This window comes from Lissotriton helveticus, chromosome 9, assembly GCF_964261635.1.
Source record: "Lissotriton helveticus chromosome 9, aLisHel1.1, whole genome shotgun sequence".
In the NCBI taxonomy this organism is placed as follows: domain Eukaryota; kingdom Metazoa; phylum Chordata; class Amphibia; order Caudata; family Salamandridae; genus Lissotriton; species Lissotriton helveticus.
The window spans coordinates 542116492-542141586 of record NC_136070.1 but is presented as its reverse complement, the minus strand read 5'-3'; the positions used below and the strand labels follow the sequence as shown (position 1 = coordinate 542141586).

Sequence of the window (25095 nt, the reverse complement as noted above, 5' to 3'; positions counted from 1 at the left end):
CCCCACGCATCCGGAAGGTTATAGAACACTAGAATATGTAAATACATATAATTGCAGACACAGTTTTGAAATTATTAGTTATAGCCTTTTAAAATATTGTATGTCAATAAACAACATTTGACAACCAGAAACATCATAGAGAATATGATCATCGTCATACAACATAAATGCAATATGAGAGTCATTTAAAATTCGAACCTTAATGAAGGAGATGCTGAAGAACAGCTTTTCCCACTGCTGCATCGTCCTGCGACGCAGACTGTAAGCAGTAGTACTTCGTGAACGTGTGGACATTCTTCCATGTTGCAGCACGACAGATGTTCTCCAGTGTGACTCCAGCAAATAAGGCTGTAGAAGCCGACATAGGGCAGATGTAGGCATCCCAATACCGGTCGGTAACGGCCAAAAATACAGATTTTCGGCCGTTACCGACCGGTATTTGGATACTGAGATGTAGGGGCATAAGAAAATGCAGATTCTGTAATTTTACCGAATTGTTCTTTTACCGAATCGTTATTTTACCGAATCGGTAATTTTACCAAATCGGTAAAATTACCGAATCTGCATTTTGATATGTAGGTAGCACTGTAAACAGTGCTACAGTGCTTTCAGGATTCCTTATTTACCACCAACTATTAGTTGGTGGAAAATAATGAATTCCTATGTAAATGCACATATGTGCATTTACACCTGTGCCATGTGGCACACATACATGCCCTTAGATCATGTATGTGCCATGTGGCACACATACATGCCCTAAGGGCATGTATGTGTGCCACATGGCACACAAGCACTAATCAGGGGTGCAACAGGGTGTCAAAGTGACACCCTGCCACCCTTGAATTTTTCGGGAATTACCGATTCGGTAATTGACATTCATTCCTATGGGCCTCAAGGCCCATAGGAATGAATGGCAATTACCGAATTGGTAAATACCGATTCGGTAGTTACCGAATCTTACCAATTCGGTAAAAAATACAGAAAATTTACCTACATCAGATTTACCGATTCTAAAATACCGAATCGGTAAAATTCGGTATTTTAGAATCGGTAAAAATTATTTACCTACATCTAGCCCATAGTTCTGGTGGAATGTACTTTGACCTTTCTGTACAAAGGTTTGTTGGCTTTATCGTGACAAAATTGTATGGCAGAAGGTAGCCATCTGGCTACCGTTGCCTTCGTCACAGCTTGTCCTAATGTGGCTTGGCCATAAGCAACCAGTAATTGATTGGATAGTCTAATATCCTTAGTCTTATGAAGGTAGAATTTCAAGCAACGTTTTACATCAAGAGAGTGTAAAGCCTTTTCTGCCGGTGTAACCGGATCCAGGAAGAAGGTTTTTAGCTTTCCAGGTTGGTTTAGATGGAACTGAGATGGTAATTTAGGAATGAATTTGGATTTGTTCGTAACGTGACGTAATCTTTAGTGAAATGTAGAAAGGGTTCCGAAATTGTGAAAACTTGGATTTCACTAACCCTCCGGGCTAAAGTGAGAGCTATTAAAAGTGGCACCTTCTAGGTTAAAAATTTTAGTTCAGCCTTGTGTATTGGCTCAAAAGGTCTCCTCGTTAGTTGAGATAAACCTGTATTGAGATCCCATTCTGAAGGTGGAGGCCGAATTGGAGGAAAAGCTCGAAAAAGTCCTTTTAAAAATTGTTTGATAAGCGACAAAGGACAGAGTGATGGTCTGTTAGAACTCTTTCTGAATCTGGAAATTGCAGCGAGATGGACTTTGATAGATGAGTATACCAGATCTGCTTTCGCTAGAGATAGTAAGTACGGAAGAATATCCTCTGGTGGAGCCTGGAGCGGATGAACATTATTTGTTTCACACCAATGACAAAAGCGCTTCCATTTTAAGCGAAATGTCTTGATGGTACTTTTGGCACGGGCCTTAGATAGAATTTCTCAACAGTCCTGAGATATTTTGAGATCCTTAAATTCTAGGAAGTCAGGAGCCAGGTGTGCAAGTGTAGCGATTGCGGATCCGGGTGTAGAATCTGACCTCTCTCTCTCGTCAGCATCGTGAGTGTTGGTTTTAGACCAACATGGCGCTGTTGTGATAACAGGAGTAACTCCTGGTACCAATACTGCCTCGGCCAGCGAGGCACAATTAGAATGAGACTGCAATGTTCTCTCTTCATCTTTTGCAGCACTCTCGGTATCAATGGTATCGGGGGAAAAGCGTACGCATAAATCCCTGACCATCGCATGGACAGGGCATTCCCTCTTGACCCCCGTTGAGGAAATCTGCGTAATAAAGGCATTTGCTGTTCTGTTTTGTTGCAAACAGATCTAGAGTTGGTGTGCCCCACATCCGAAAGACTCTCTCCACCTGGTCCTGCTCCAATTCCCACTCGTGACATCCTGTGAGAGATCTGCTGAGGTTGTTAGCCAAAGAGTTCTGAATTCCCTTGACATGCTCTGCTTTGAGGGTTATGCCATGTTCTATAACCCACTTCCACATCTCCTGAGCTTCCTGTGATAGGGAGAGAGACCTCGTTCCCCCCTGTTTGTTGATATAATACATGCTGGTGGCATTGTCCGTACGCACCAGCACTGAGGAGTTCGCGATCCTCGGAAGGAATTCTTGCAGAGAAAGAAAGATGGCTCGAAGTTCGAGAATGTTGTTGTGCTTCTGTTGATACTGTTGAGACCATTGAATTTGAAGGTCTTGGAGATGTCCTCCCCAACCTTCCATGGATGCATCCATGTTCTGATAGATACATCTGCCGTGTGGATTCCTCACCTTGTGAATATCCCCTTGCGTCAGCAACATTAGGAAAATCTTTTTGTAGCCTCGCGCCGACGTGGACTAGGACGTCATAGAGACACGACCTCGCTCGCGACTCCGCTGACGTCACCGACGCCTACAATAGGCCCACGCCGGCGTGATGACATCAGTTCCCTTTTTTCCGCGTCGTCGACGCTAACGGTTTCGGGATACTCTGTAGCTGATAGTATATTGTTACTTTATTTCTTCGATTCTCAGTTCTCTATCTTTTGCTCTGTTGCCATGTCGACAAAGAAGACAGGTTTCAAGCCTTGTAGAGAATGTGGGAAGATGATGTCCATTACGGACCCTCACCAAGATTGCATCTGGTGCTTGAGTTCGGATCACGACGTTGATGGATGCTCATCATGTCAGAAGATGAATCCGAAGGCTCTTCGTGAAAGAGAATCTAAACTTCTTGTGGCCAAGCTAAAGGCAAGTAAAGTTAAAAGATCCTCGAAGCACTCGAAGAGATCGAAGTCGAGATCCAGGTCGAGGTCTCGAGAGGCGTCGGCCTCGAAGTCTTCATCTGATCACGTTTCCGGTTCTCATAGGAAACATAAGAAAAGGAGACATGGATCCCGTCATCATTCAGGTGATAAGTCTGGTTCTAGATCGAAGTCTCCCAAGAGGATGAAGTCGAAAGTAATTCCTCCGCAAGTGTCGGATCATGAAGGTGAGGCTTCACCTTCGGAGTCGGTAGTCCATTCTCCGACTCCGGTTCCGGATCCGACTCCGGCTCCGTCTCCGGCTCCATCTCCGACTCCAGATGATACCGTTGGAGTTCCTGTTGAGGAGGAGGCTTCGAATCCTGTTGAGGAAGCAGATTCAAACCTGCCTCGAGATCAGCCTGAGCATCCACCATTCCCGACTCCAGGTCAGGACCCCTCAGAGTTTTTAAACGCAATGTATGGTGTTTTCTCGAGATCGTGGTACCCCTCTGGAGCACCTTCGGGTCCCATGGGTCCTATGGCTTTTAATTTGGGTGTTCCTCACTCATATGCTCCGGCACCTTTCATGCCATTTATGCCAGCCCTGACTCCGTTGTGGCAGTACCAAGCTCCACCGAGATCGACGCCGGTGTCGACGCCGGCTCGACCGAAGTCGACGACTCCGGTTCCGGCATCACCGACTCCTAGCAAGTCTATGGAGCAACCTTCCGAGCCCTCGTATTCGACTCCGAAGTCTGCTCCGGCGCCGTCGAATTCGGCGTTGGATTCGACTGCACTTCGAGTTAAAATGAGGTCTCGGAGAGAAGCTCAGCGTCTTCTTGATGAACAGAGAGTTGATGAGTCTTCTTCTGAAGTGGAGGAAGGCGAGCTGGATGGGAGTTGTTTTGAGGACCTGGCAGAGGCGAGTGGTCTCGAATTTTCTCTGGAGTGGTCTTTGCCTTCAGGACCTGATGCACCCTCTAGGGATGTGCAACCATATCATGTTGTTATGAAGAAGGCAGCAGGACTTTTGGGTTTGACCTTGCCTACTGTAGAGTTTAAGTCGAATTTGCTGACTGAGGTCCTTCATTCTCCAAACTCGGCAGTGGAGCCTTTGTTGCCATTTAATGATGCTTTAAAAGATCCCATTATGGAGGTTTGGAAGAAACCCTTTTCTGCTCCTGCAGTTTCAAAAAGTGTGGCTAGGAGGTATAGAGTGGCTCCTGAGGATATAGAGTGGCTCCTGAGGATCCTGCTTTCTTGTCTTCACATCCTTCTCCTGAGAGTTTGGTAATTCAGGCCGCTTGTTCTAAAAAGTCAGTTGGTGCTTTTCCGCAGGTGCCTGGCGACAAAGAGGCCAAAAAACAGGATCAAATTGCGAAAAAGACTTTCTCTTCAGCTAGTATGGCGTTGAAGTCTTCTAATGCCACTTGCCTTATGGGTAGATACATTCATGCTCTTATGGACTCTATGCGTTCATTAATCCCTAAGGTTCCTGAGGATAGCAGAAAAGACTTTGAGGAAGCTTTGTCTGATTCTCAAGCTGCAGCCCGTCAGGTCATCCAGAGTGGGCTTGATACTACAGATTCTGTGGCAAGGATCATGGGCACAGCGGTTGCCACGAGGCGCTCAGCCTGGTTGAAGTCGTCTGATTTTTCAGCTGATGTGCAGTCTGCTTTATTGGATTTGCCTTTCGATGGTGAGGGGCTCTTTGGAAGGAAAGCAGACACTGCCTTGGAGAGATTCAAGGACAGCAGGGCAACTGCTAGATCTCTTGGCCTTCAGGTCAGAGGTTCTACGACCAGGAAATTTAGAGGGTTTGGCCGCTCGTCCTTTCGTTCATATAGACAAGGTCAGCAGCAGCAACAACAACAGCAGCAGCAGAATACCTTGTATAGGTCATACAGGGGAAAACAGAGGGCACGTCCTCGAGGGCATCAAGCCTCTTCCTTCTCCGCCTCCTCCAACCCCCCAGCCACAGAGAAGCAGCCCTAGATCCGCCATTCAGGATCATGTAGGCCCAGTGGGGGGTCGGCTTACCCACTTTCTACGAGATTGGGAATCGGTTACATCAGATCTTTGGGTTCTCAATCTTGTAGAAAATGGGTATGCCCTTCCCTTTCGGGAATTCCCTCCTAATTACCCTCCTTGCCAGGGGTATTGATCAGAGGAACATCTGTTACTTCTTCAGGAGGAAGTTCTTACTCTGTTGAAGAAGGGTGCGATAGAGGTGGTCCCGGAGCAGGAAAGGGGTCAGGGATGCTACTCCCGGTATTTCCTGATTCCCAAGAAGGATGGCAGGCTTCGTCCAATCCTGGATCTCAGGATCTTGAATTTTTATCTGAAGCAAGAGAAATTCAAGATGCTCACCCTTGCTCAGGTTCTTCAGGCTCTGCTGGAAGAAGACTGGATGGTGTCACTCGACTTGCAGGATGCGTATTTTCATATTCCAATCCTGAAGTCGCACAGGAGGTATCTCCGTTTTACGGTGGGATCGCAGCACTACCAGTTTGCGGTCCTTCCGTTTGGACTTACTACTGCGCCTCGAGTCTTCACCAAGGTGATGGCAGTGGTGGCGGCGCATCTCAGAAGATCGGGGATTCCTGTTTCCTGTATCTGGACGACTGGCTGATCAAAGCAGAGTCGTCAGAGAGAGTGCTCCAACATCTGCAGGAGACAACCCGATTGTTGTACAGGTTGGGTTTTTCAATAAATGTACCCAAGTCTCACCTGGTGCCCTCCCAGCGCAACCTGTTCATAGGTGCTGTACTGGACACAACTGTATGTCGTGCATTCCCTCCCCCTCAAAGGATTCGCGACATACAGGAAATGATTCCTTTATTTTACAATGGAGCGGTTGTTCCAGTCCTGAAGGTCCTTCGACTGCTCGGTCTGATGGCTTCTTGCATTCTGTTGGTCAACCATGCACGCTGGCACATGAGGGCACTCCAGTGGTGCCTCCGCAGGCAGTGGTATCAGCACAACGGAGATCTCAGGGAGTCAGTGAGGATCTCCAGAGAAACTGCGGCGGATCTGTCTTGGTGGGGCGTGGAAGGCAATCTGTCTCAAGGAAAGCCTTTTCAGCTGCCTCCATCGGTGGCCACAGTGATAACGGATGCATCCACTCTAGGGTGGGGTGCTCATCTGGGGGATCTGGAGGTCAAGGGTCTTTGGTCTCCAGAGGAAAGGTTGCTTCACATCAACCTTCTAGAATTGCGGGCGATATGTTTGGCGCTCAAGGCCTTCCTCCCTTCCCTTCGCGGTCAGTCAGTTCAAGTACTGACAGACAACACGACCGCGATGTGGTACGTCAACAAGCAGGGAGGAGTGGGGTCGCAGTGTCTCTGCAGAGAGGCTCTGCGTCTCTGGTCCTGGGTTCAGGACCATCGGATTTGTCTGATGGCAAATCATCTGGCCGGAGTTCTGAACGTTCGTGCAGACAGTCTCAGTCGGCAGTTCTCTGCCGACCACGAGTGGAGGCTTCACCCGCAGGTGGTTCTCGACATCTTTCAGATGTGGGGGACTCCTCGGGTGGATCTGTTCGCCACTCGCGAGAATGCTCACTGCCTGTCATTCTGCAGTCTCCAGTTTCGGATGCAAGGAGCTTTGGGGGACGCGTTTCAGTTGAGTTGGGGAAATCAACTCCTTTACGTGTTTCCCCCCATACCCTTGATTCCTCAGGTTCTGAGGAAGATTCGCCAAGACCGGGCCCAAGTCATATTGGTCGCCCCGGACTGGCCAAGAAGGGTGTGGTATACAGATCTTCTCCACCTCTCCTCTCATCTGCCGCTCCGTCTCCCTCTCAGGGCAGACCTCCTCTTTCAGAGGGAGGGGCAGGTTCTACACCCCCACCTCCAGACATTGCACCTTCATGCCTGGAAAATGAACGGGGCAACCTGAATTCCTTTTCCCTTCCGCCTGACGTTGTGGATGTCATCTTGTCAGCCAGGCGTGACTCCACTAAGTCCATTTATTCTTATAGATGGTCGAAATTTGTCACGTGGTGTGGGGAAAAGTCTATTGACCCTGTGAGAGCCCATTTGTCTGATGTTCTCCAGTTTGCCCTTTCTCTGGCGCAACAGGGGCTTGCTGTTGCCACAGTGAAGGGTTATCTTTCTGAGCTGTCTGCTTTTCTCTGCTTGCCTGACCAGCCATCTCTTTTTAAGTCTCCTGTGGTTTTAAGATTTTTGAAGGGCCTCACAAATAAGTTCCCTCCTTCTCCTTTTATTGTGCCTCAGTGGGACTTAAATCTTGTTTTGACTTTTTTGATGGGTGCTCCTTTTGAGCCTCTTCACAAATGTCTCATGAGACTTTTAACCTTTAAAACAGTCTTCCTCGTTGCAATAACCTCGGCAAGGAGGGTAAGTTAGCTTCAAGCTCTTAGTTTCAAGCCCCCTTTCTTGACCATTCATGCTGATCGAATGGTTCTTAGGACCAGGGCTGCTTTTCTGCCTAAGGTGGTAACTCCTTTCCATCTAGGACAGTCCATTACCCTACCTACCTTCTATCCTCCCCCACACCCTTCTAAGGAGGAAGAGAGACTACACCGTCTGGACCCCAAAAGGGCGGTGTCTTTTTACTTGGACAGATCTAAAGACTTTCGTCTGGATGACCAGCTCTTCATTGGGTTTGCTTAAAAGAACCTTGTCAAGATGGATCGTCCTCTGCATTAAGATCTGCTACTCTTTGGCTGGTAAGGAACCACCAGAGGGTATAAGGGCTCATTCTACAAGGGCTAAGTCTTCGACCTCTGCATTGGCTAGAGGTGTGCCTGTAGAGGATATTTGTCGAGCGGCAACTTGGTCTTCCCTCCACACTTTCGCGAAGCATTACTGCTTGGATACCGAAGTGAGGGGGGACGGTCATTTTGCGCGCTCAGTCCTTCAGGATTTCCTGGTCTAGAAGAGTGGACACCCTCCTCCGGGAGTGGGGACTGCTGTGGGACTCTATTCACAAGGTGAGGAATCCACACGGCAGATGTATCTATCAGAAGAACAAGTTACTTACCTTCGGTAACGCTTTTTCTGGTAGATACAATATCTGCCTGTGGATTCCTCACTGACCCACCCGCCTCCCCATTGTCCGCTCTTCTATACCAGTGTTTCTGTAATGTAATGTATATATATTTTGTTGTCAGGGAAATGTTCAATTGTTTTCCTGTTTTTGCTTTACACTGTGTGTGTTTTGCCTTTGCTATTGTGTACTGTGTATGCTGTATGCATTTCTACTGTCATTGGTCCGTCCGTGTGCCTCGATGGCACGGAAAAAAGGGCGGAACTGATATCATCACGCCGGCGTGGGCCTATTGTAGGCGTCGGGGACGTCAGCGGAGTCGCGAGCGAGGTCGTGTCTCTATGACGTCCTAGTCCACGTCGGCGCGAGGCTACAAAAAGATTTTCCGAATGTTGCTGACGCAAGGGGATATTCACAAGGTGAGGAATCCACAGGCAGATATTGTATCTACCAGAAAAAGCGTTACCGAAGGTAAGTAACTTGTTCGTTAGGACAAACTCTGGGGAAGTAGTCAGGAACGTGAGACCCGGAGACAGCTAGCTTTTTATTGACCACCAGTGAAGAGCATGTATCATTCATGATGTCACCTTGATGCAATCATCGAATGACCCTACGGCCTGTTGCCATTGCCGGTGCAGTTCTTCTTGCAGAAGTCTCATCCTGAGCCTTGCTAGCGGGACTAGGTTGATCGCCGAAGAGCACATCCCCAGAAGAGAAGCGAATGTTTGGACAGAAACTGACTTTCTTCTTGAAATTAACTTTGCCAGGCTTTTCAACCTATTTTGGCAATCTTCTGACAAGAATGCCTTGCACTATTTGGTGTCTAATGTCGCTCCCAGAAATGTTAGAACCAGGATGGGTTGCAACTGTGACTTGTTTGCATTGAGAGTGAGTCCCAAATTTGAGAATAGATGGAGGCAACGTTTGACAGCCTTTCTTGTAGCCTGCCTTGATGGTCCCTTGAGCAACCAGACGTCGAGGTATGGGAAGACCTGAATACCCTGAGACCTCAGAGTGGCAGAGACTGGAGCTAGGATTTTGTGAAGATTCTTGGTGCTGATTTCAGTCCGTACGGGAGCACCTTGAATTGAAAGTGGACACCAGCCACTGTAAATCTTAGGTATTTGCAATGTTTGGGATGTATAGGGATATGGAAGTAAGCGTCTTCCAAGTCCAGAGAACCCATAAAGTCCCCTTCGTTGTGACAGCTCAAGACATCGGCACGTTTCACCATTCGAAAACTTAGCTTCTTCAGAAACTTGTTGAGTTTGCGCAAGTTGAGAATCGGGGGCCACTCCCCTGATTTTTTCCTTATGAGAAAGAAACGAGTAGAATCCTTTCCCTTTTTGCGAGACTGAAACTTTTTCTATCGCATTCTTGCCGAACATGTTTAAAGCTTCTCTGAACAGTAAGTGAAGACGAGAGGAAGGGGGACCCTTGGGCAGGGTCGTAGGTGGCTTCTTTAGGAACTCCAGAGTGTGACCTCCTTGAACAAGGTCGAGGACCCACTCATCTGATGTGATCTGCTGCCATTGTTGGAAAAAGGCTGAGATATTTGCGCCCACAGGGAGGGGAGAAGGTTTGACTGGCGTCCGGCAGAGCTCATTGTTTTCTATTTGAGTCAAGGCCCTGATTGTTCGACCGTCGTCGTCTGCCGTGACGAGAGAAATTGCTCGAAGATGATTGTCTGTAAGTGGACTGGTAACAAGGCTGATTATATTGAGATTGGTATTGCCTGTTTTGTTGATTGTGATAATTTCCTTTAGAGGAAAAACCACGACCTCTTGATCCCCAGAAAGATCCTCTTTTATATTGCAGGGTACCCAGCGATTTAGCAGTGTCCATGTTGGTGTTGATAGTCAGCAAGGAGTCATCTATATGTTTACCAAATAGTGAGTCACAATCATAAGCCATGTCCAGTATTTTTGTCTGTACCTCTGGTCTAAAAGAGGTTGCTTTGAGCCATCCCTGGCGCTGAGAACAACAGCCCCTGCTAGTTGCCGAAAATTAGTATTCGCAATGTCTAGGGCGCAGTCAATAATTTCTGATGCCGCCCATTCCCCTTCAAAAAACACAGTTGATGGACAGAATGTAGAACAATGTCATACATTCACCCCAGTACAAGGATCTGGGCCTAAATCCATCATTTTTTTGCACTCCACACCACCCTGGGTTAGACACTGGCTATATGCAAATCAGCTCTGACCCTGTGCCTCATGGGAACAGTCCAGTCCGAACTACCAAGCCATGTCTTTCCCAGACCGGAATCAAGCATCCAAGGACCGGTTTCTGGCTATCAGCCTTCATCAGCCTGGATAGCTGGACACCAGTGGTGTGGAGAGCCTGGGACTCACGTCTGAGCATACCCAGCCCACTCGGGGTGAAAATTGCAAAAAACACAGTTGATGGACAGAATGTAGAACAATGTCATACATTCACCCCAGTACAAGGATCTGGGCCTAAATCCATCATTTTTTTGCACTCCACACCCTGGGTTAGACACTGGCTATATGCAAATCAGCTCTGACCCTGTGCCTCATGGGAACAGTCCAGTCCGAACTACCAAGCCATGTCTTTCCCAGACCGGAATCAAGCATCTAAGGACCGGTTTCTGGCTATCAGCCTTCATCAGCCTGGATAGCTGGACTCCAGTAGTGTGGAGAGCCTGGGACTCATGTCTGAGCATACCCAGCCCACTCGGGGTGAAAATTGCAAAAAACACAGTTGATGGACAGAATGTAGAACAATGTCATACATTCACCCCAGTACAAGGATCTGGGCCTAAATCCATCAATTTTTTGCACTCCACACCACCCTGGGTTAGACACTGGCTATATGCAAATCAGCTCTGACCCTGTGCCTCATGGGAACAGTCCAGTCCGAACTACCAAGCCATGTCTTTCCCAGACCGGAATCAAGCATCCAAGGACCGGTTTCTGGCTATCAGCCTTCATCAGCCTGGATAGCTGGACTCCAGTGGTGTGGAGAGCCTGGGACTCATGTCTGAGCATACCCAGCCCACTCGGGGTGAAAATTGCAAAAAACACAGTTGATGGACAGAATGTAGAACAATGTCATACATTCACCCCAGTACAAGGATCTGGGCCTAAATCCATCAATTTTTTGCACTCCACACCACCCTGGGTTAGACACTGGCTATATGCAAATCAGCTCTGACCCTGTGCCTCATGGGAACAGTCCAGTCCGAACTACCAAGCCATGTCTTTCCCAGACCGGAATCAAACATCCAAGGACCGGTTTCTGGCTATCAGCCTTCATCAGCCTGGATAGCTGGACTCCAGTGGTGTGGAGAGCCTGGGACTCATGTCTGAGCATACCCAGCCCAATCGGGGTGAAAATTGCAAAAAACACAGTTGATGGAGAGAATGTAGAACAATGTCATACATTCACCCCAGTACAAGGATCTGGGCCTAAATCCATCAATTTTTTGCACTCCACACCACCCTGGGTTAGACACTGGCTATATGCAAATCAGCTCTGACCCTGTGCCTCATGGGAACAGTCCAGTCCGAACTACCAAGCCATGTCTTTCCCAGACCGGAATCAAGCATCCAAGGACCGGTTTCTGGCTATCAGCCTGGATAGCTGGACTCCAGTGGTGTGGAGAGCCTGGGACTCATGTCTGAGCATACCCAGCCCACTCGGGGTGAAAATTGCAAAAAACACAGTTGATGGACAGAATGTAGAACAATGTCATACATTCACCCCAGTACAAGGATCTGGGGCTAAATCCATCATTTTTTGCACTCCACACCACCCTGGGTTAGACACTGGCTATATGCAAATCAGCTCTGACCCTGTGCCTCATGGGAACAGTCCAGTCCGAACTACCAAGCCATGTCTTTCCCAGACCGGAATCAAGCATCCAAGGACCGGTTTCTGGCTGTCAGCCTTCATCAGCCTGGATAGCTGGACTCCAGTGGTGTGGAGAGCCTGGGACTCACGTCTGAGCATACCCAGCCCACTCGGGGTGAAAATTGCAAAAAACACAGTTGATGGACAGAATGTAGAACAATGTCATACATTCACCCCAGTACAAGGATCTGGGGCTAAATCCATAATTTTTGGCACTCCACACCACCCTGGGTTAGACACTGGCTATATGCAAATCAGCTCTGACCCTGTGCCTCATGGGAACAGTCCAGTCCGAACTACCAAGCCATGTCTTTCCCAGACCGGAATCAAGCATCCAAGGACCGGTTTCTGGCTGTCAGCCTTCATCAGCCTGGATAGCTGGACTCCAGTGGTGTGGAGAGCCTGGGACTCATGTCTGAGCATACCCAGCCCACTCGGGGTGAAAATTGCAAAAAACACAGTTGATGGACAGAATGTAGAACAATGTCATACATTCACCCCAGTACAAGGATCTGGGCCTAAATCCATCAATTTTTTGCACTCCACACCACCCTGGGTTAGACACTGGCTATATGCAAATCAGCTCTGACCCTGTGCCTCATGGGAACAGTCCAGTCCGAACTACCAAGCCATGTCTTTCCCAGACCGGAATCAAACATCCAAGGACCGGTTTCTGGCTATCAGCCTTCATCAGCCTGGATAGCTGGACTCCAGTGGTGTGGAGAGCCTGGGACTCATGTCTGAGCATACCCAGCCCAATCGGGGTGAAAATTGCAAAAAACACAGTTGATGGAGAGAATGTAGAACAATGTCATACATTCACCCCAGTACAAGGATCTGGGCCTAAATCCATCAATTTTTTGCACTCCACACCACCCTGGGTTAGACACTGGCTATATGCAAATCAGCTCTGACCCTGTGCCTCATGGGAACAGTCCAGTCCGAACTACCAAGCCATGTCTTTCCCAGACCGGAATCAAGCATCCAAGGACCGGTTTCTGGCTATCAGCCTGGATAGCTGGACTCCAGTGGTGTGGAGAGCCTGGGACTCATGTCTGAGCATACCCAGCCCACTCGGGGTGAAAATTGCAAAAAACACAGTTGATGGACAGAATGTAGAACAATGTCATACATTCACCCCAGTACAAGGATCTGGGGCTAAATCCATCATTTTTTGCACTCCACACCACCCTGGGTTAGACACTGGCTATATGCAAATCAGCTCTGACCCTGTGCCTCATGGGAACAGTCCAGTCCGAACTACCAAGCCATGTCTTTCCCAGACCGGAATCAAGCATCCAAGGACCGGTTTCTGGCTGTCAGCCTTCATCAGCCTGGATAGCTGGACTCCAGTGGTGTGGAGAGCCTGGGACTCACGTCTGAGCATACCCAGCCCACTCGGGGTGAAAATTGCAAAAAACACAGTTGATGGACAGAATGTAGAACAATGTCATACATTCACCCCAGTACAAGGATCTGGGGCTAAATCCATAATTTTTGGCACTCCACACCACCCTGGGTTAGACACTGGCTATATGCAAATCAGCTCTGACCCTGTGCCTCATGGGAACAGTCCAGTCCGAACTACCAAGCCATGTCTTTCCCAGACCGGAATCAAGCATCCAAGGACCGGTTTCTGGCTGTCAGCCTTCATCAGCCTGGATAGCTGGACTCCAGTGGTGTGGAGAGCCTGGGACTCACGTCTGAGCATACCCATCCCACTCGGGGTGAAAATTGCAAAAAACACAGTTGATGGACAGAATGTCGAACAATGTCATACATTCACCCCAGTACAAGGATCTGGGCCTAAATCCATCATTTTTTGCACTCCACACCACCCTGGGTTAGACACTGGCTATATGCAAATCAGCTCTGACCCTGTGCCTCATGGGAACAGTCCAGTCCGAACTACCAAGCCATGTCTTTCCCAGACCGGAATCAAGCATCCAAGGACCGGTTTCTGGCTATCAGCCTTCATCAGCCTGGATAGCTGGACTCCAGTGGTGTGGAGAGCCTGGGACTCACGTCTGAGTTTTTTGCAATTTCACCCCGAGTGGGCTGGGGATGCTCAGACGCTGCACTAAACTCTTCTCACCTGCCGGGATTCTGGTTGCTGCTTGTGATCTCTTGTCCCTGTGTCCCTGTGCAACACCTCGCGGAACCCGCTTCGCGGATCCCGCATCGTTGTGTATCACCCCTGGACTGTGGACGAGGAGAGCTGTCATTTTAGAAACTGCTGTGGGTGTGTATCTTTGAGCAGGGCTGCGAGCGGCGGGACCGGGACTCCATCTCACAGGAGCCCTCGCTAGCCCGAACCTGTGTCACCTGGGCCGCTCTCCCTGCTCGCCCCGCCCCACCAACGAACATAAAAACCCTTGCCTCCAGAAGGTAGTTGGGACGCTGCACTAAACTCTTCTCACCTGCCGGGATTCTGGTTGCTGCTTGTGATCTCTTGTCCCTGTGCAACACCTCGCGGAACCCGCTTAGCGGGTCCCGCATCGTTGTGTATCACCCCTGGACTGTGGACGGAAGGAGAGCTGTCATTTTAGAAACTGCTGTGGGTGTGTATCTTTGAGCAGGGCTGCAAGCGGCGGGACCGGGACTCCATCTCCCAGGAGCCCTCGCTAGCCCGAACCTGTGTCACCTGGGCTGCTCTCCCTGCTCGCCCCGCCCCACCAACAAATCTGATCACATCTGGCGGTCATAACGTGCTAAAATCGCCAGAGAGTTTGCTGCCTTGGTGGATGATGCAGCATTGGTGGAAAATTTCTTGCCTATCAGATCCAATCGTCTACCCTCTTTATCGGGTGGAGTCGAGATTGGGGTGGCCGGATTCTTTCACCTCTGCTGTGCAGCCTGTGAAATTACAGAATCCGGACGCGGGTGTCCCACAAGGCAAGATGGAGTTTCTGGCGGCTCGATATTTTTTTTCAATTCGGGGAAGTACCGCGGGTATGGAGGCAGGTGTCTTCATTATCTTAAGGCCTTCCGTCCAAATGAAGTCTATGATTGGTATTGCTCTGGTGATTTTTCTCTAACCTTCTTTGAAGTCGTGTAGAAAACAATCAGATTGTTTGATAGTGACTGGCAGCTCGAACCGTGTTGCAGCCCATTGCATGATGTTATGAAACCCACCAATATCCTCAGGTGTAGAATTGGAGGGTTGAGGCGAGGGCATGGGAATTATGTATTCATCCCAAGGATCCCCAGTCATATTAACATTGGGTAATTCACCTTCCTCTCTTTCATCATCATCAGAGGATGAAGTATCCTGACCCCCTTGAGGTATAGCTTCTGAAGGGTGTCTTGGTGAAATAGGATCTTCTATCGGTGGTGGTGGTGCAGGTGCAGCTGCCGGTATGGGTGGACAAATTGGAGTAGTTGGTGCAGGTGGAAACCTCTGCCGCTAAATCAGCCAACATGGCCTGCAGATCTTGGATCAGAGAAGGGGGAAGGTGACTTGTTTCTTCCGAACGTGGAACCTTATGTGACTGTCTATGATAGGGTGTAGACAAGTCTTCTTGATAAAAATGTTCTTGGTAGTCTTCCTCTTCATCCTCCTCTCGGCATTTTATTTGCAACTCTGATGGATGGTGTGCAATCCCAAAAGGTCCTTCTTCCTCCCCTTCATCTTCATCAGATTCCTCCTCCTCCACATATGTCTCCAAAATATGTGATGGTAACAATGGAGATATATTGGTATAGTCAGTCTTGCCTATGGTACGTTTTCAGTTGAAAGTGGGTGAACGTAACAGGCGAGGCCTGAGATACTTGTGGAATCGCTGACCGACCTCTCGTAGGTGGACTACTGGTCATTAATGGGCTCTTCGTCGGCGACAGGGGTGTCTTGATCAAGGTGTTACAGACAACTGGGCCGTCGACGATGACGTTGTCAATGGAATCTTCGTCGAAGTAGACGGAATCGTCATCAACAGAATAGTCGTCAACGGTGCTGCTGTCGATGGACTCTTCGTCGATGGAGCCGTCATCGATTGGCTCGTCGTTGACGGGGCTGACGTCGAAGGGCTCGTCGTCGATGGGGCTGTCGTCGACGGGCTCTTTGTTGATGGGGCTGCCGTTGACGGGCCCGAAGAGCCCGTCGACGTCGAAGACATCGTCGACGGGCTCTTCGTCGACGATGTCTTCGACTGGGTTTTCGTCAACGATGATTTCGTTGATGAAGGAACCGTCGTCGATGATATTGACAATGATGCTTACGTCGACAGTGACTTAGTGTTAGCAGAGTAATCCTTAGATTTCTTTGAAGCCAAGATTTTCGAAGACACAATAGGAGAGGTAATAGCCCTTGTAAAGACTGTAGATGAAGAACTTGAAGTAGAAGAGGTCACAGAAACTGTGTGAGCAGACACCAGAGAAAGAGTCTTGACCTGGGCTTTACTCACTGTTTTTGCAGCTGAAGGTCTGGAAGTCTCAGAAGACGGAGATAAGGCTGATCCAGAAGGAAGAGAATATGATCTCCTTGTCTGTTCTGAAGCTCTATGAGAGGATTTGTGGTGTTTCCTCCCCTCAGGAGAAGAGCTGTCTCTGGATTTGGCTCTTTTGCAGGATGTGTTGAAGATGATTGAGCCATAAAAGAACCCTTGCCTCCCTGTCTCTGATGGTTTTGGCAGGGAAGGTTCGGCAGATCCTACAATCCTTAACAATATGGTTAGGATGTAGACAGTAGATGCAGTCCTTATGCTCATCATCTACATTGACCCTTTTCTTATCACAGGTCCTGCAAGCTTTGAAGAGAGCTTTCTTTTCAGACATCCTGAAGAGAAATAGTAGAAACTGAGTAGGCACTCAGGGAGACTCCCTTCCACACGACGTGTGGTGAAAATCTGAGGAAAACTGCCTCTGCTGGGAAGGTTCTAGAGGGTGCTAGCAGCTGATTGGTTGGAACTAATTTTCAGTTCTTTTCATACAATGAGGTAGATAGGCTACTAAGCATTGGGCCTTTTTGGGCCTATTGTCTTGTCAGCCTACTACAGTTTTTTTTACAAAGGCACTGCTTTTGTATATATTATTACCGTGGGACTCCCGCCTCGGCAACGGGGAATAATTCAGGCATGTGAATCTATGAAAGATACCCCAATACTGGATAAGAGGCAATGACTGAACCTCTGGATGTTTGTCTGACTCACTGCTATTCACTGGACACCCAACAATCTTCCTTTTTGGGAATGTGCATTCTATGGTGCTAGAATGAACAACTAGGAAGAAGTAACATAAATCACATTAGTCATTGTGCCAATCAACATAATCAATTTCTTGTAAACACTCCATGTATTGAAACACACTTACAAAACAATGAAAACAGTAAACACGTATTATGATCTCTTGTGGTAAGGAGACACACCACTCTTATATTAATTCCTTAGGCATGGTTCTAAGTCTCCTTATTGAGCAAATTATGGCATATGCTTCACAAGACTTTTGCTTTGTCTTTCAGCTTAACCGCTCTATCCTCTTTTTTTTTGTTCATGGAAATGTCACTTCTGCTCTCAATAGTGTCGTTATTCAGTTCAGGAATTAATGCACAAGTTCGGGAGTGTTGCGAGCTTGAAATGAACAGAGTCACGGAGAAAACAAGAACAGTGCACTTACGTTGGTTTTGTTCCTTTGCTTTTCTTTTCTTTCATTCTAGAGTTCCAAGTGATGACACCTGCAGGACGGACCTGGATGTGCAACCACTATTCCAGGCGACTTCCAGAGCACAAGGGATTGCCGCCATTCCTCAAAGGTAGGTTTTTTGGTGAGTTGCCAGGATCGAGGGAATTCTGATTAGGTGCTTGGAGATGTCTGCAAGTGCAGTAGATATCGCCAGCCAGGCAGGATGCTAGATGAGGTAAGAGGGAGGGGTTTGGGCTCCAGGGAGAAAGTGGAGAGTTTCTTCTTCAAAGGAATAAAGCCAAGCACCCAACTGGGGTTTAACTGGAATATTTATCATCAGTTCTATTGTACTAGAGGGACACGTAGTTAATTATACTTCAATGGTACCATATTCTAGAAGGACATGTTTTTACTGTGACTCACAGTGGGCCTTTTTGGAAGCGGACATGGAATTTGAAACTGAAAGCACAAAACTATGGGGTCAGGAGTTTGGAGAGGGTGATCTGATGCAAATGTGGTGTGACTCCTATGATATCCTACGAACAGTAGTTTTTTTTTCTTTTTTTTAACTGTGTAAGATCTTCTTTGCACATTAATGATATAAGCACAACATCTCGCCTACAACCACAGAGGCCGGCTACAATGCTCATAGAATAAACGCAGTACTGTTCAGATTCACACAGCCCTTCAGCCGACATCCATAGGACCGGCGGCGTGATAGCGAAAAGAACATGTGCAGAGCATATCGTTTGTTGTAGCATAAGTATCACCTTACACATTTTTAGTTTGCTTAAAAGGAAGATACAAACTCGGTCAACCTAAAAAAAAAAAAACTTTGATCACTTCATCACAGCATTCTCCCTCCTTACACTTATACCATGCAATTTGTTTCCTTGCCTCCTGCAACAATATACATTTATTATCTGTACGCCATACGTTTTGGTCCAGGGGTTGCGCCTGAAGGTAATCCCGTAAGTAAAACCAATAGTCTTTGGGGCGCGACCTGGCCGTCAGCTCTTCCTCATATGTCGCCAGTGTATCACGACAGTAGTCTAGGTCCTCCAGACACTTTCGCACCTTTGGGCAGAATCTGCCATTCCAGTGGAGAGATACCCTTCGCTTAACCATCAGTAGGGCGATTACACAAAATCTAGGTTTCTTCGCTCGGAGCTGTGGAACTAGCCCCAATAAACATACCTTAATTGTACAGTCAATCGGTGTTTCCAACATGGTGCTAAGCGTCCTTGTCACCTGCACCCAGAAGCGCGCCACTCCCGGGCACTGCCATGCCAGGTGTATAAAATCAGCATTTTCTTGCCTACATCGTTTACACCTTGAGTCCTCGCTCAGCCCATACCTGTAGAGTCTATGTGGCGTGTAGTACATTTGGTGCAGATATTTATAGTGAATAATTCTCAAGTTGCCATTTGGCGTCAACATGTTAGTTAGCATACACGCTTTGGACCATTCCTCTTCAGACAGTGCATCAGCCATCCCAGCGCACCATCTCGCCCCGTCAACTCAGTGTTCCCCGCTATATCCTCCTGTAGCCTGGTGTACAATCTCTATACTATGTGTGATGCAGTGGGGGTCGTCAATACGAACTGTAATGATAACAGTTGTTGGGGCTCTTCTGGGTATGTCTTATAGTGTTCTTTCATGGCCCTTTGTAATCTGTAATATGTGAAATTAAAGAGTAATGTGGGGTTGCTAATATAGTTTAGCGTCTCTAGCGGTTTGAAAACCCCCTCCTGATACAGATCACACATTTTGTCTATGCCAGCTCGTTGAAGTAGGTCCATACCCACCGGCTCTTGAGTAACTGAGAGTGCTGGATGATGCGCCAACGGCAGAGCTGGAGCGTACAATGGTAGTTTACCCTCTTTCTTGCCCATCAGTTGCCATGCTTTATTAGTAGCGTCTATAGTGTTAATGTCGCGATCATGCAATTTCGGACGCTTATGCAGTAATATGGCTGTAAGTGGAATTGGTGAGGCGTCCCCCGTCTCAATAGCAACATGTGACATGAAGGGAATTTCGTGGTACCAATAGTGAGCGAATTGTGCCTGGGCGCATAAATAATAAAGAAAGAAGTCAGGGAGCTTGAACCCACCCAGCGCATATGGCAAAGTCATTGTCTTCAATTCCAACCTAGCTTGCTTGCCTGCCCAGAGGAGACTAAGTACTAGTTTGTTGATGTTGCGGAACACTTCTGCAGGAGGTTTGATGGGTATGTTGTTAAATAGATAGAGGAACTTGGGCAGAAGCACCATCTTCACTATGGCAGTCCTATCCGCCAGCGACAATGGTAGTTTGTTGCATCTATTAATTTTCTCCTCCAGGGAAGAGATTACCCTACCATAGTTTGTGCGGATGACTATTTCTTGATCCCTATGAAACGATACGCCCAGATAACGTGTCGGTTCCTCTTGCCATTCTAATGGGTAGACTAGTGGGAAAGGTACAGTGCTGTCCGTCAGCGCAAGAACAAGGGATTTGGTCCAGTTAATTTGCAGACCCGAGTGCTGACCAAATTTTATGTATTCGCGTAAGAGGGGGTTTAGATGTTGCGCCGGGTCTCTGACGTAGAGAACCATGTAATCTGCATATAGTGAGATCTGTAAAGGACGTGTTGGGAACTGTATTGCTGTATAGTGATGGTGTTGTCTGATTTTACATGCTAGGGGTTCCAGCACCAGAGCAAATAGCATTGGGGATAGCGGGCAGCCCTGCCTAGTACCTCGGCTAATTGTGATTGGGTTCGAGACATAATTGTTTATTTTTATACGGGCCGATAGGTCTGTGTATAGCATCGCTATCCATTGCATGAATAGTGGAGGAAAGCCCATACGCAGTAGTACGGCATTGAGGAAGGGCTTCTCTATCGTTTCAAAAGCCTTGGCGGCATCTAGCAACACCGCCGCAGCCTTGGTCTCTGGTGCCAGGTAGTGTGACAGCGCAAACAATGTACGCGTATTATGTGTCGTAGATCTTTCAGGAATGAATCCAGATTGATCCGGTCTCACCAATAGGGGCATGCGAGGCTTAAGTCCCGCTGCAATCAGACCTGCAATTATTTTGGTGTTGACGTTAATAAGTGACAGGGGTCGATAGGAGTCACATTGTTCCTGGTCTTTCCCGGGTTTCAGCAAGGCTATCAGCATTGCCTCTCGCATTGATTTCAGGAGAGCGCGAGCTTCATGCGCCGCACCATACATACGTACCAAGTGTGGGGCAAGCAGATCCACAAATGCTTTATAGAATTCGCTCGTGAACCCGTCAGGCCCCGGTGCCTTACCGTTAGGTAGACTCTTAATGATGTCCGTAACTTCTTCAACTGTGACGGGTTGGGACAGGTATGCTCTATGTGCATCGGATAACCATGCTATTTCAACGTCTGCCATGTAGGTCAGCATGTCAGTCGTTGACACAGTGGGGCGCGCCTCATAAAGCTGGCCATAAGTGTCCATGAATTCATCCAATATGCCTTGAGTGTCGCGTTTAATAGTTCCCGAGTGGGTTTTGATTGCGTTGACGTGTTGTGACGCATGGCCCGTGCATATTTTCTGTGCCAGCGCCCTCCCAGGCCTACCGCCTTCACCATATGCCCTAGCTACCTTACGTTTCTGGGTCTCTTGTTTGCGCATATCTATGCTCCAGATCGCTTAATGTGTTCTCTCGCTTTTGCAACTGGTGTCTGATATCCTTAAGGATGCCCGCTGTTGTGCTAATGCATGCCCCCCTGACCGTCACTTTGAAAGTCTCCCATAGGAGGCCCGGGTCGTCAGTCTTGGGAGAGTTAGGCTCGAAATAATCTGCTATGGCCTTATGAATGGTGTCTGTGTATAGTGAGTCCAGTAGGGCCCTGGCATTGAACCTCCATGTGAAAGGGGGGGGGACATAATATGGCATTTGTAGGGCTAGGAACATGGGGCTGTGGTCAGACAGCGTGCGCGGTAAATGCTTAACGGAGGTAGACCAGGATAACCGTTCTCTTGTACCCAACCAGTAGTCTATCCTGGACCAGCTGTTGTGCGCTGCAGTGATGTGTGTAGCCTCCACGTTTGTCGGGTGCCTCTCCCTCCAGATGTCACTGAGGTTTAAGTCCGCCATTGCGTCTTGCAAAGTAGCACGTGCTTGTTTGTGTGGTTCTACAGTGTTCGGTGAACGGTCTAGCCCCTCCCTCAGAGCAACGTTGAAGTCTCCCCCCCATATTAGGTTCGTAACCTGCAGTTCAGAGATGATATGCCATACTTTAGTATAGAATCCCGGGTCATCGACATTTGGGCCATATGTGTTTATTAATGCCAAGTTTTGATTCCTTACAGTTCCCACCACTATCACACTCCTACCCTCCGTGTCTTTCAGGACCTTTGTGACTTGGAATTGGACTCCCTTTCGTATAAGAATACTGACCCCACGTGAATAAGATGAGTATTGTGAGCTGTGTACCGTTTCGGCCCATCTAGCACCTAGTGTGGTTGTGGCATTAGCTGCAATGTGCGTTTCCTGGAGAAATGCCACGTCAACTTGTAACCTGTCAAAGTATGTAAATATCTGAAGAATTTTCTTGGGGTTGCTCAGACCCCTTACATTCCAAGTAATAAAATTTAGTTGTGCAGATCGTGTCCTATCAGAATGCATTAAATACACAACATAAGCAACTGGCTATCCATTTCGGCTTCGTCCTGTGAGGCGACGTGCAGACAAGATCCCAGCAATCAATAATGTGCGACATTTCTAGTGAACTGGAGTTTGCAATGCTTCTCAGACATAGTGATCAAAAAGGAACAGTCCCCAAGTTTCCCCCCCCTCCCAATTCAGCACCCAAACTTTGCCAAAGCCATATCCCCAAATTCACCAAACAGTAGCAAAAACTGTTGTAGGGGAGCACCCTCATGGGGGGGTCCACCAGGTACACACGACTCCGTCCACAAAGTGGATGTGGACGGGTGCCGTATATCAAATTATAAACAGTTGTTTAGTGCTATAGATTGTACAATAATAGCCTTGACGGATGGGTTGCCGGGAATTGATTTTTTCATACTTGTGCTCCACTTTGACGCACTCCTCCCATCAGTACCCCCGAGGGAGCACAGTCGTAGGAGCCCACTCATCATCACCCCCAGCAAGCCTCCCCGTCTATGCATACCATTAATTAAACCAATATGCTTTACCAGATCTCATTGTATTAGATTAAAGCAGCAGAACACTACATATCGAGGAACCTACAGCCATCTCGCCCCACCCTGCTTACAGTCAATCTTTAATATACCGGCAAAATGTCCGTTACCTACTGCTTGTGTAGCCGTCCAGCTCCCAACAGGAGTATCTAGCAGTCGACTGGTGATAGCGTCCATGGAGCACCTCCGCAGTGGGACCTGCGAGGTTGCATATACATACTATATTGATAGAAATGTGTGCGTCTGCCAAGGTGCACCGCTAGCGTCCGGCCCAAGCAGCGACAGGGACGCCAATGTCTCGGAAAGTTTACATCCTTGGCTCAGTTCGACTATACAAGGAACATTATTACTTGTGAAGCGTTTCTCAGTCTTCATAACTGTGTGCGTCTTCACGGCTGTTAGGTTTGCGCCGTCGGCTCAGTTTTTTGATATATTCATGGGCAGCCTGCGGCGTGAGGAGGACCGTGGATCGGCCAGCATGAGTGATTTTGAGCTTTGCCGGGTAGAGCATGGCGTACTCGATACCTAGATCTCGTAGTTTTTTCTTTATTGGACTAAACTCCTTTCGCGCCAGTTGCACTGCCATGGTGTGGTCCGGATAAAACTCGAGCTTGTTGCCCTGATTGGTTATGCCACCTTTTTCTCTGGCCAGTCTGAGAACCGTGTCCCTGTCCCTATAGTTGAGCATGCGGGCAATTATGACACGCGGTGGAGCACCCGGTTTCGGTTTAGGTGCTAGTGAGCGATGCGCGCGCTCCACCAGGAACACTGAGGACAGGTCTTCTTCGCCAAGCAGCTCCTTAAGCAGTGATACCACATAGTGTTCCATTTTACCAGTGTTGGTGGATTCCGGCAGGCCCGCTATTCGGACGTTATTGCGTCGGGACCTAGCTTCCTGGTCCTCTACTCTAGCCCGCAACACTTCCAATGTTTTTCTCATGCTTGCACAGGTTTGGTCGTTGACGCCGATTCATCCTCGACCGCTGATAGCCTCTGCTCCGCCTCCACCAGATGCTCACCGTGTTTATCCAGCTAGGCTGCCATGTTGTCCACACGCTGTGTCAGATTGTCCAATTTGTCATGCATCTCCTGTAGACTGTGCTGAATTGCTCGAAGCACGCTCTCCATACCGCTTCCTTCCTCTGTTTCAGTGTCACCGTCAGCTTCCGAGAGTGTAGTGGCAAAATAAACAGTATATTAATTAATAACAAACACCTCTGAACTCTTTATGAGATCAGAGGGCTAAGCACATGACAATCTCTTAGGAAAAATACGATAAGTTGCACAAAATTACAATGGTGCCCTAGGGGCACGACAAACCATATACTAGATCGCTGGGACTACACTATCCTACCCTTAGGTAAGTAATATGAGGCCCACGGGACGCATGTGCAGAGTGTGAACTCACACGCGAGATGCGGAACAAAGTCAATGGACAGTACAGTTTACGAAAAAGGTAAGTACGGACAGTCTTTACTATCTAGGACTAAAACAACTGGAAATCTGGACACTAGGAGAGTTAACCTACCCTTGAGCACCGAAATGCTCTTGTTACCTCACCCACGGTGTGAGAAGTTGGCTTGATGTGCAGTGTTCACTATTCTAGTGATCACTATATATCAGTCCAAACAACCCTTATTGATGATTGGTTGTAAGTCAACCTTATAGACCAGCTATCCTAGTAGCATGGATACGAGCAGTCTAAGGCTAAGACTCTAGAGGGCGTGTTAAGCCAGCTGTTTTACCATCACATTACCCCTTGAACACCCAGTGAAAGGACACCACACAAGTGTTATGAAAATAAACAGTGTATTTATTAGAATCACAACAACCCTGTACTCTTTATGAGGACAGGGTGCTAGGCACACAACAAAACTCTTACGAAAATACTTAAGTTAGCACGTTATACACAAATGCCCGAGGGGCACGAAAAACCATATACTTTAAAAGTGGAATGCGAATTACTAGCAGGTAAGTAACAGTTCTAATAGGCTTTGGAATCGCTAGGACTTGACTAGGGAATCGTTAGATTACTACTAGGAGACCCAGGGGACTCGGGTGCAGAGTGTGCACTCTCACGCGGGATGCGGGACAAAGTCTATGGAGGCTAGTAAAGGCAAAGTTAGTGTTCACGGGCGAACCCGACCTGGTGGGAAGAAAACGACAGTGGATCCTGACCCTAGGATAGTGAGGCTATGCTG

General features: G+C 48.0%; 1 protein-coding gene across 12 annotated transcripts in view; it reads left to right on the top strand.

Moving 5' to 3' along the window:
• Positions 1–25095, top strand: part of LOC144781519 (uncharacterized) — a 2047367-nt gene that overhangs the window by 586764 nt on the left and 1435508 nt on the right. For all 12 annotated transcript variants that reach the window (XR_013601003.1, XR_013601004.1, XM_078660419.1 and 9 more), the window contains one exon: positions 17746–17841. Coding sequence is in view for 10 of the 12 variants with exons in the window: in XM_078660419.1 (XP_078516545.1) it covers positions 17746–17841 (96 nt within the window). In the remaining 2 variants the exon portion in view is untranslated. The remainder of the gene's footprint in view (positions 1–17745; positions 17842–25095) is intronic.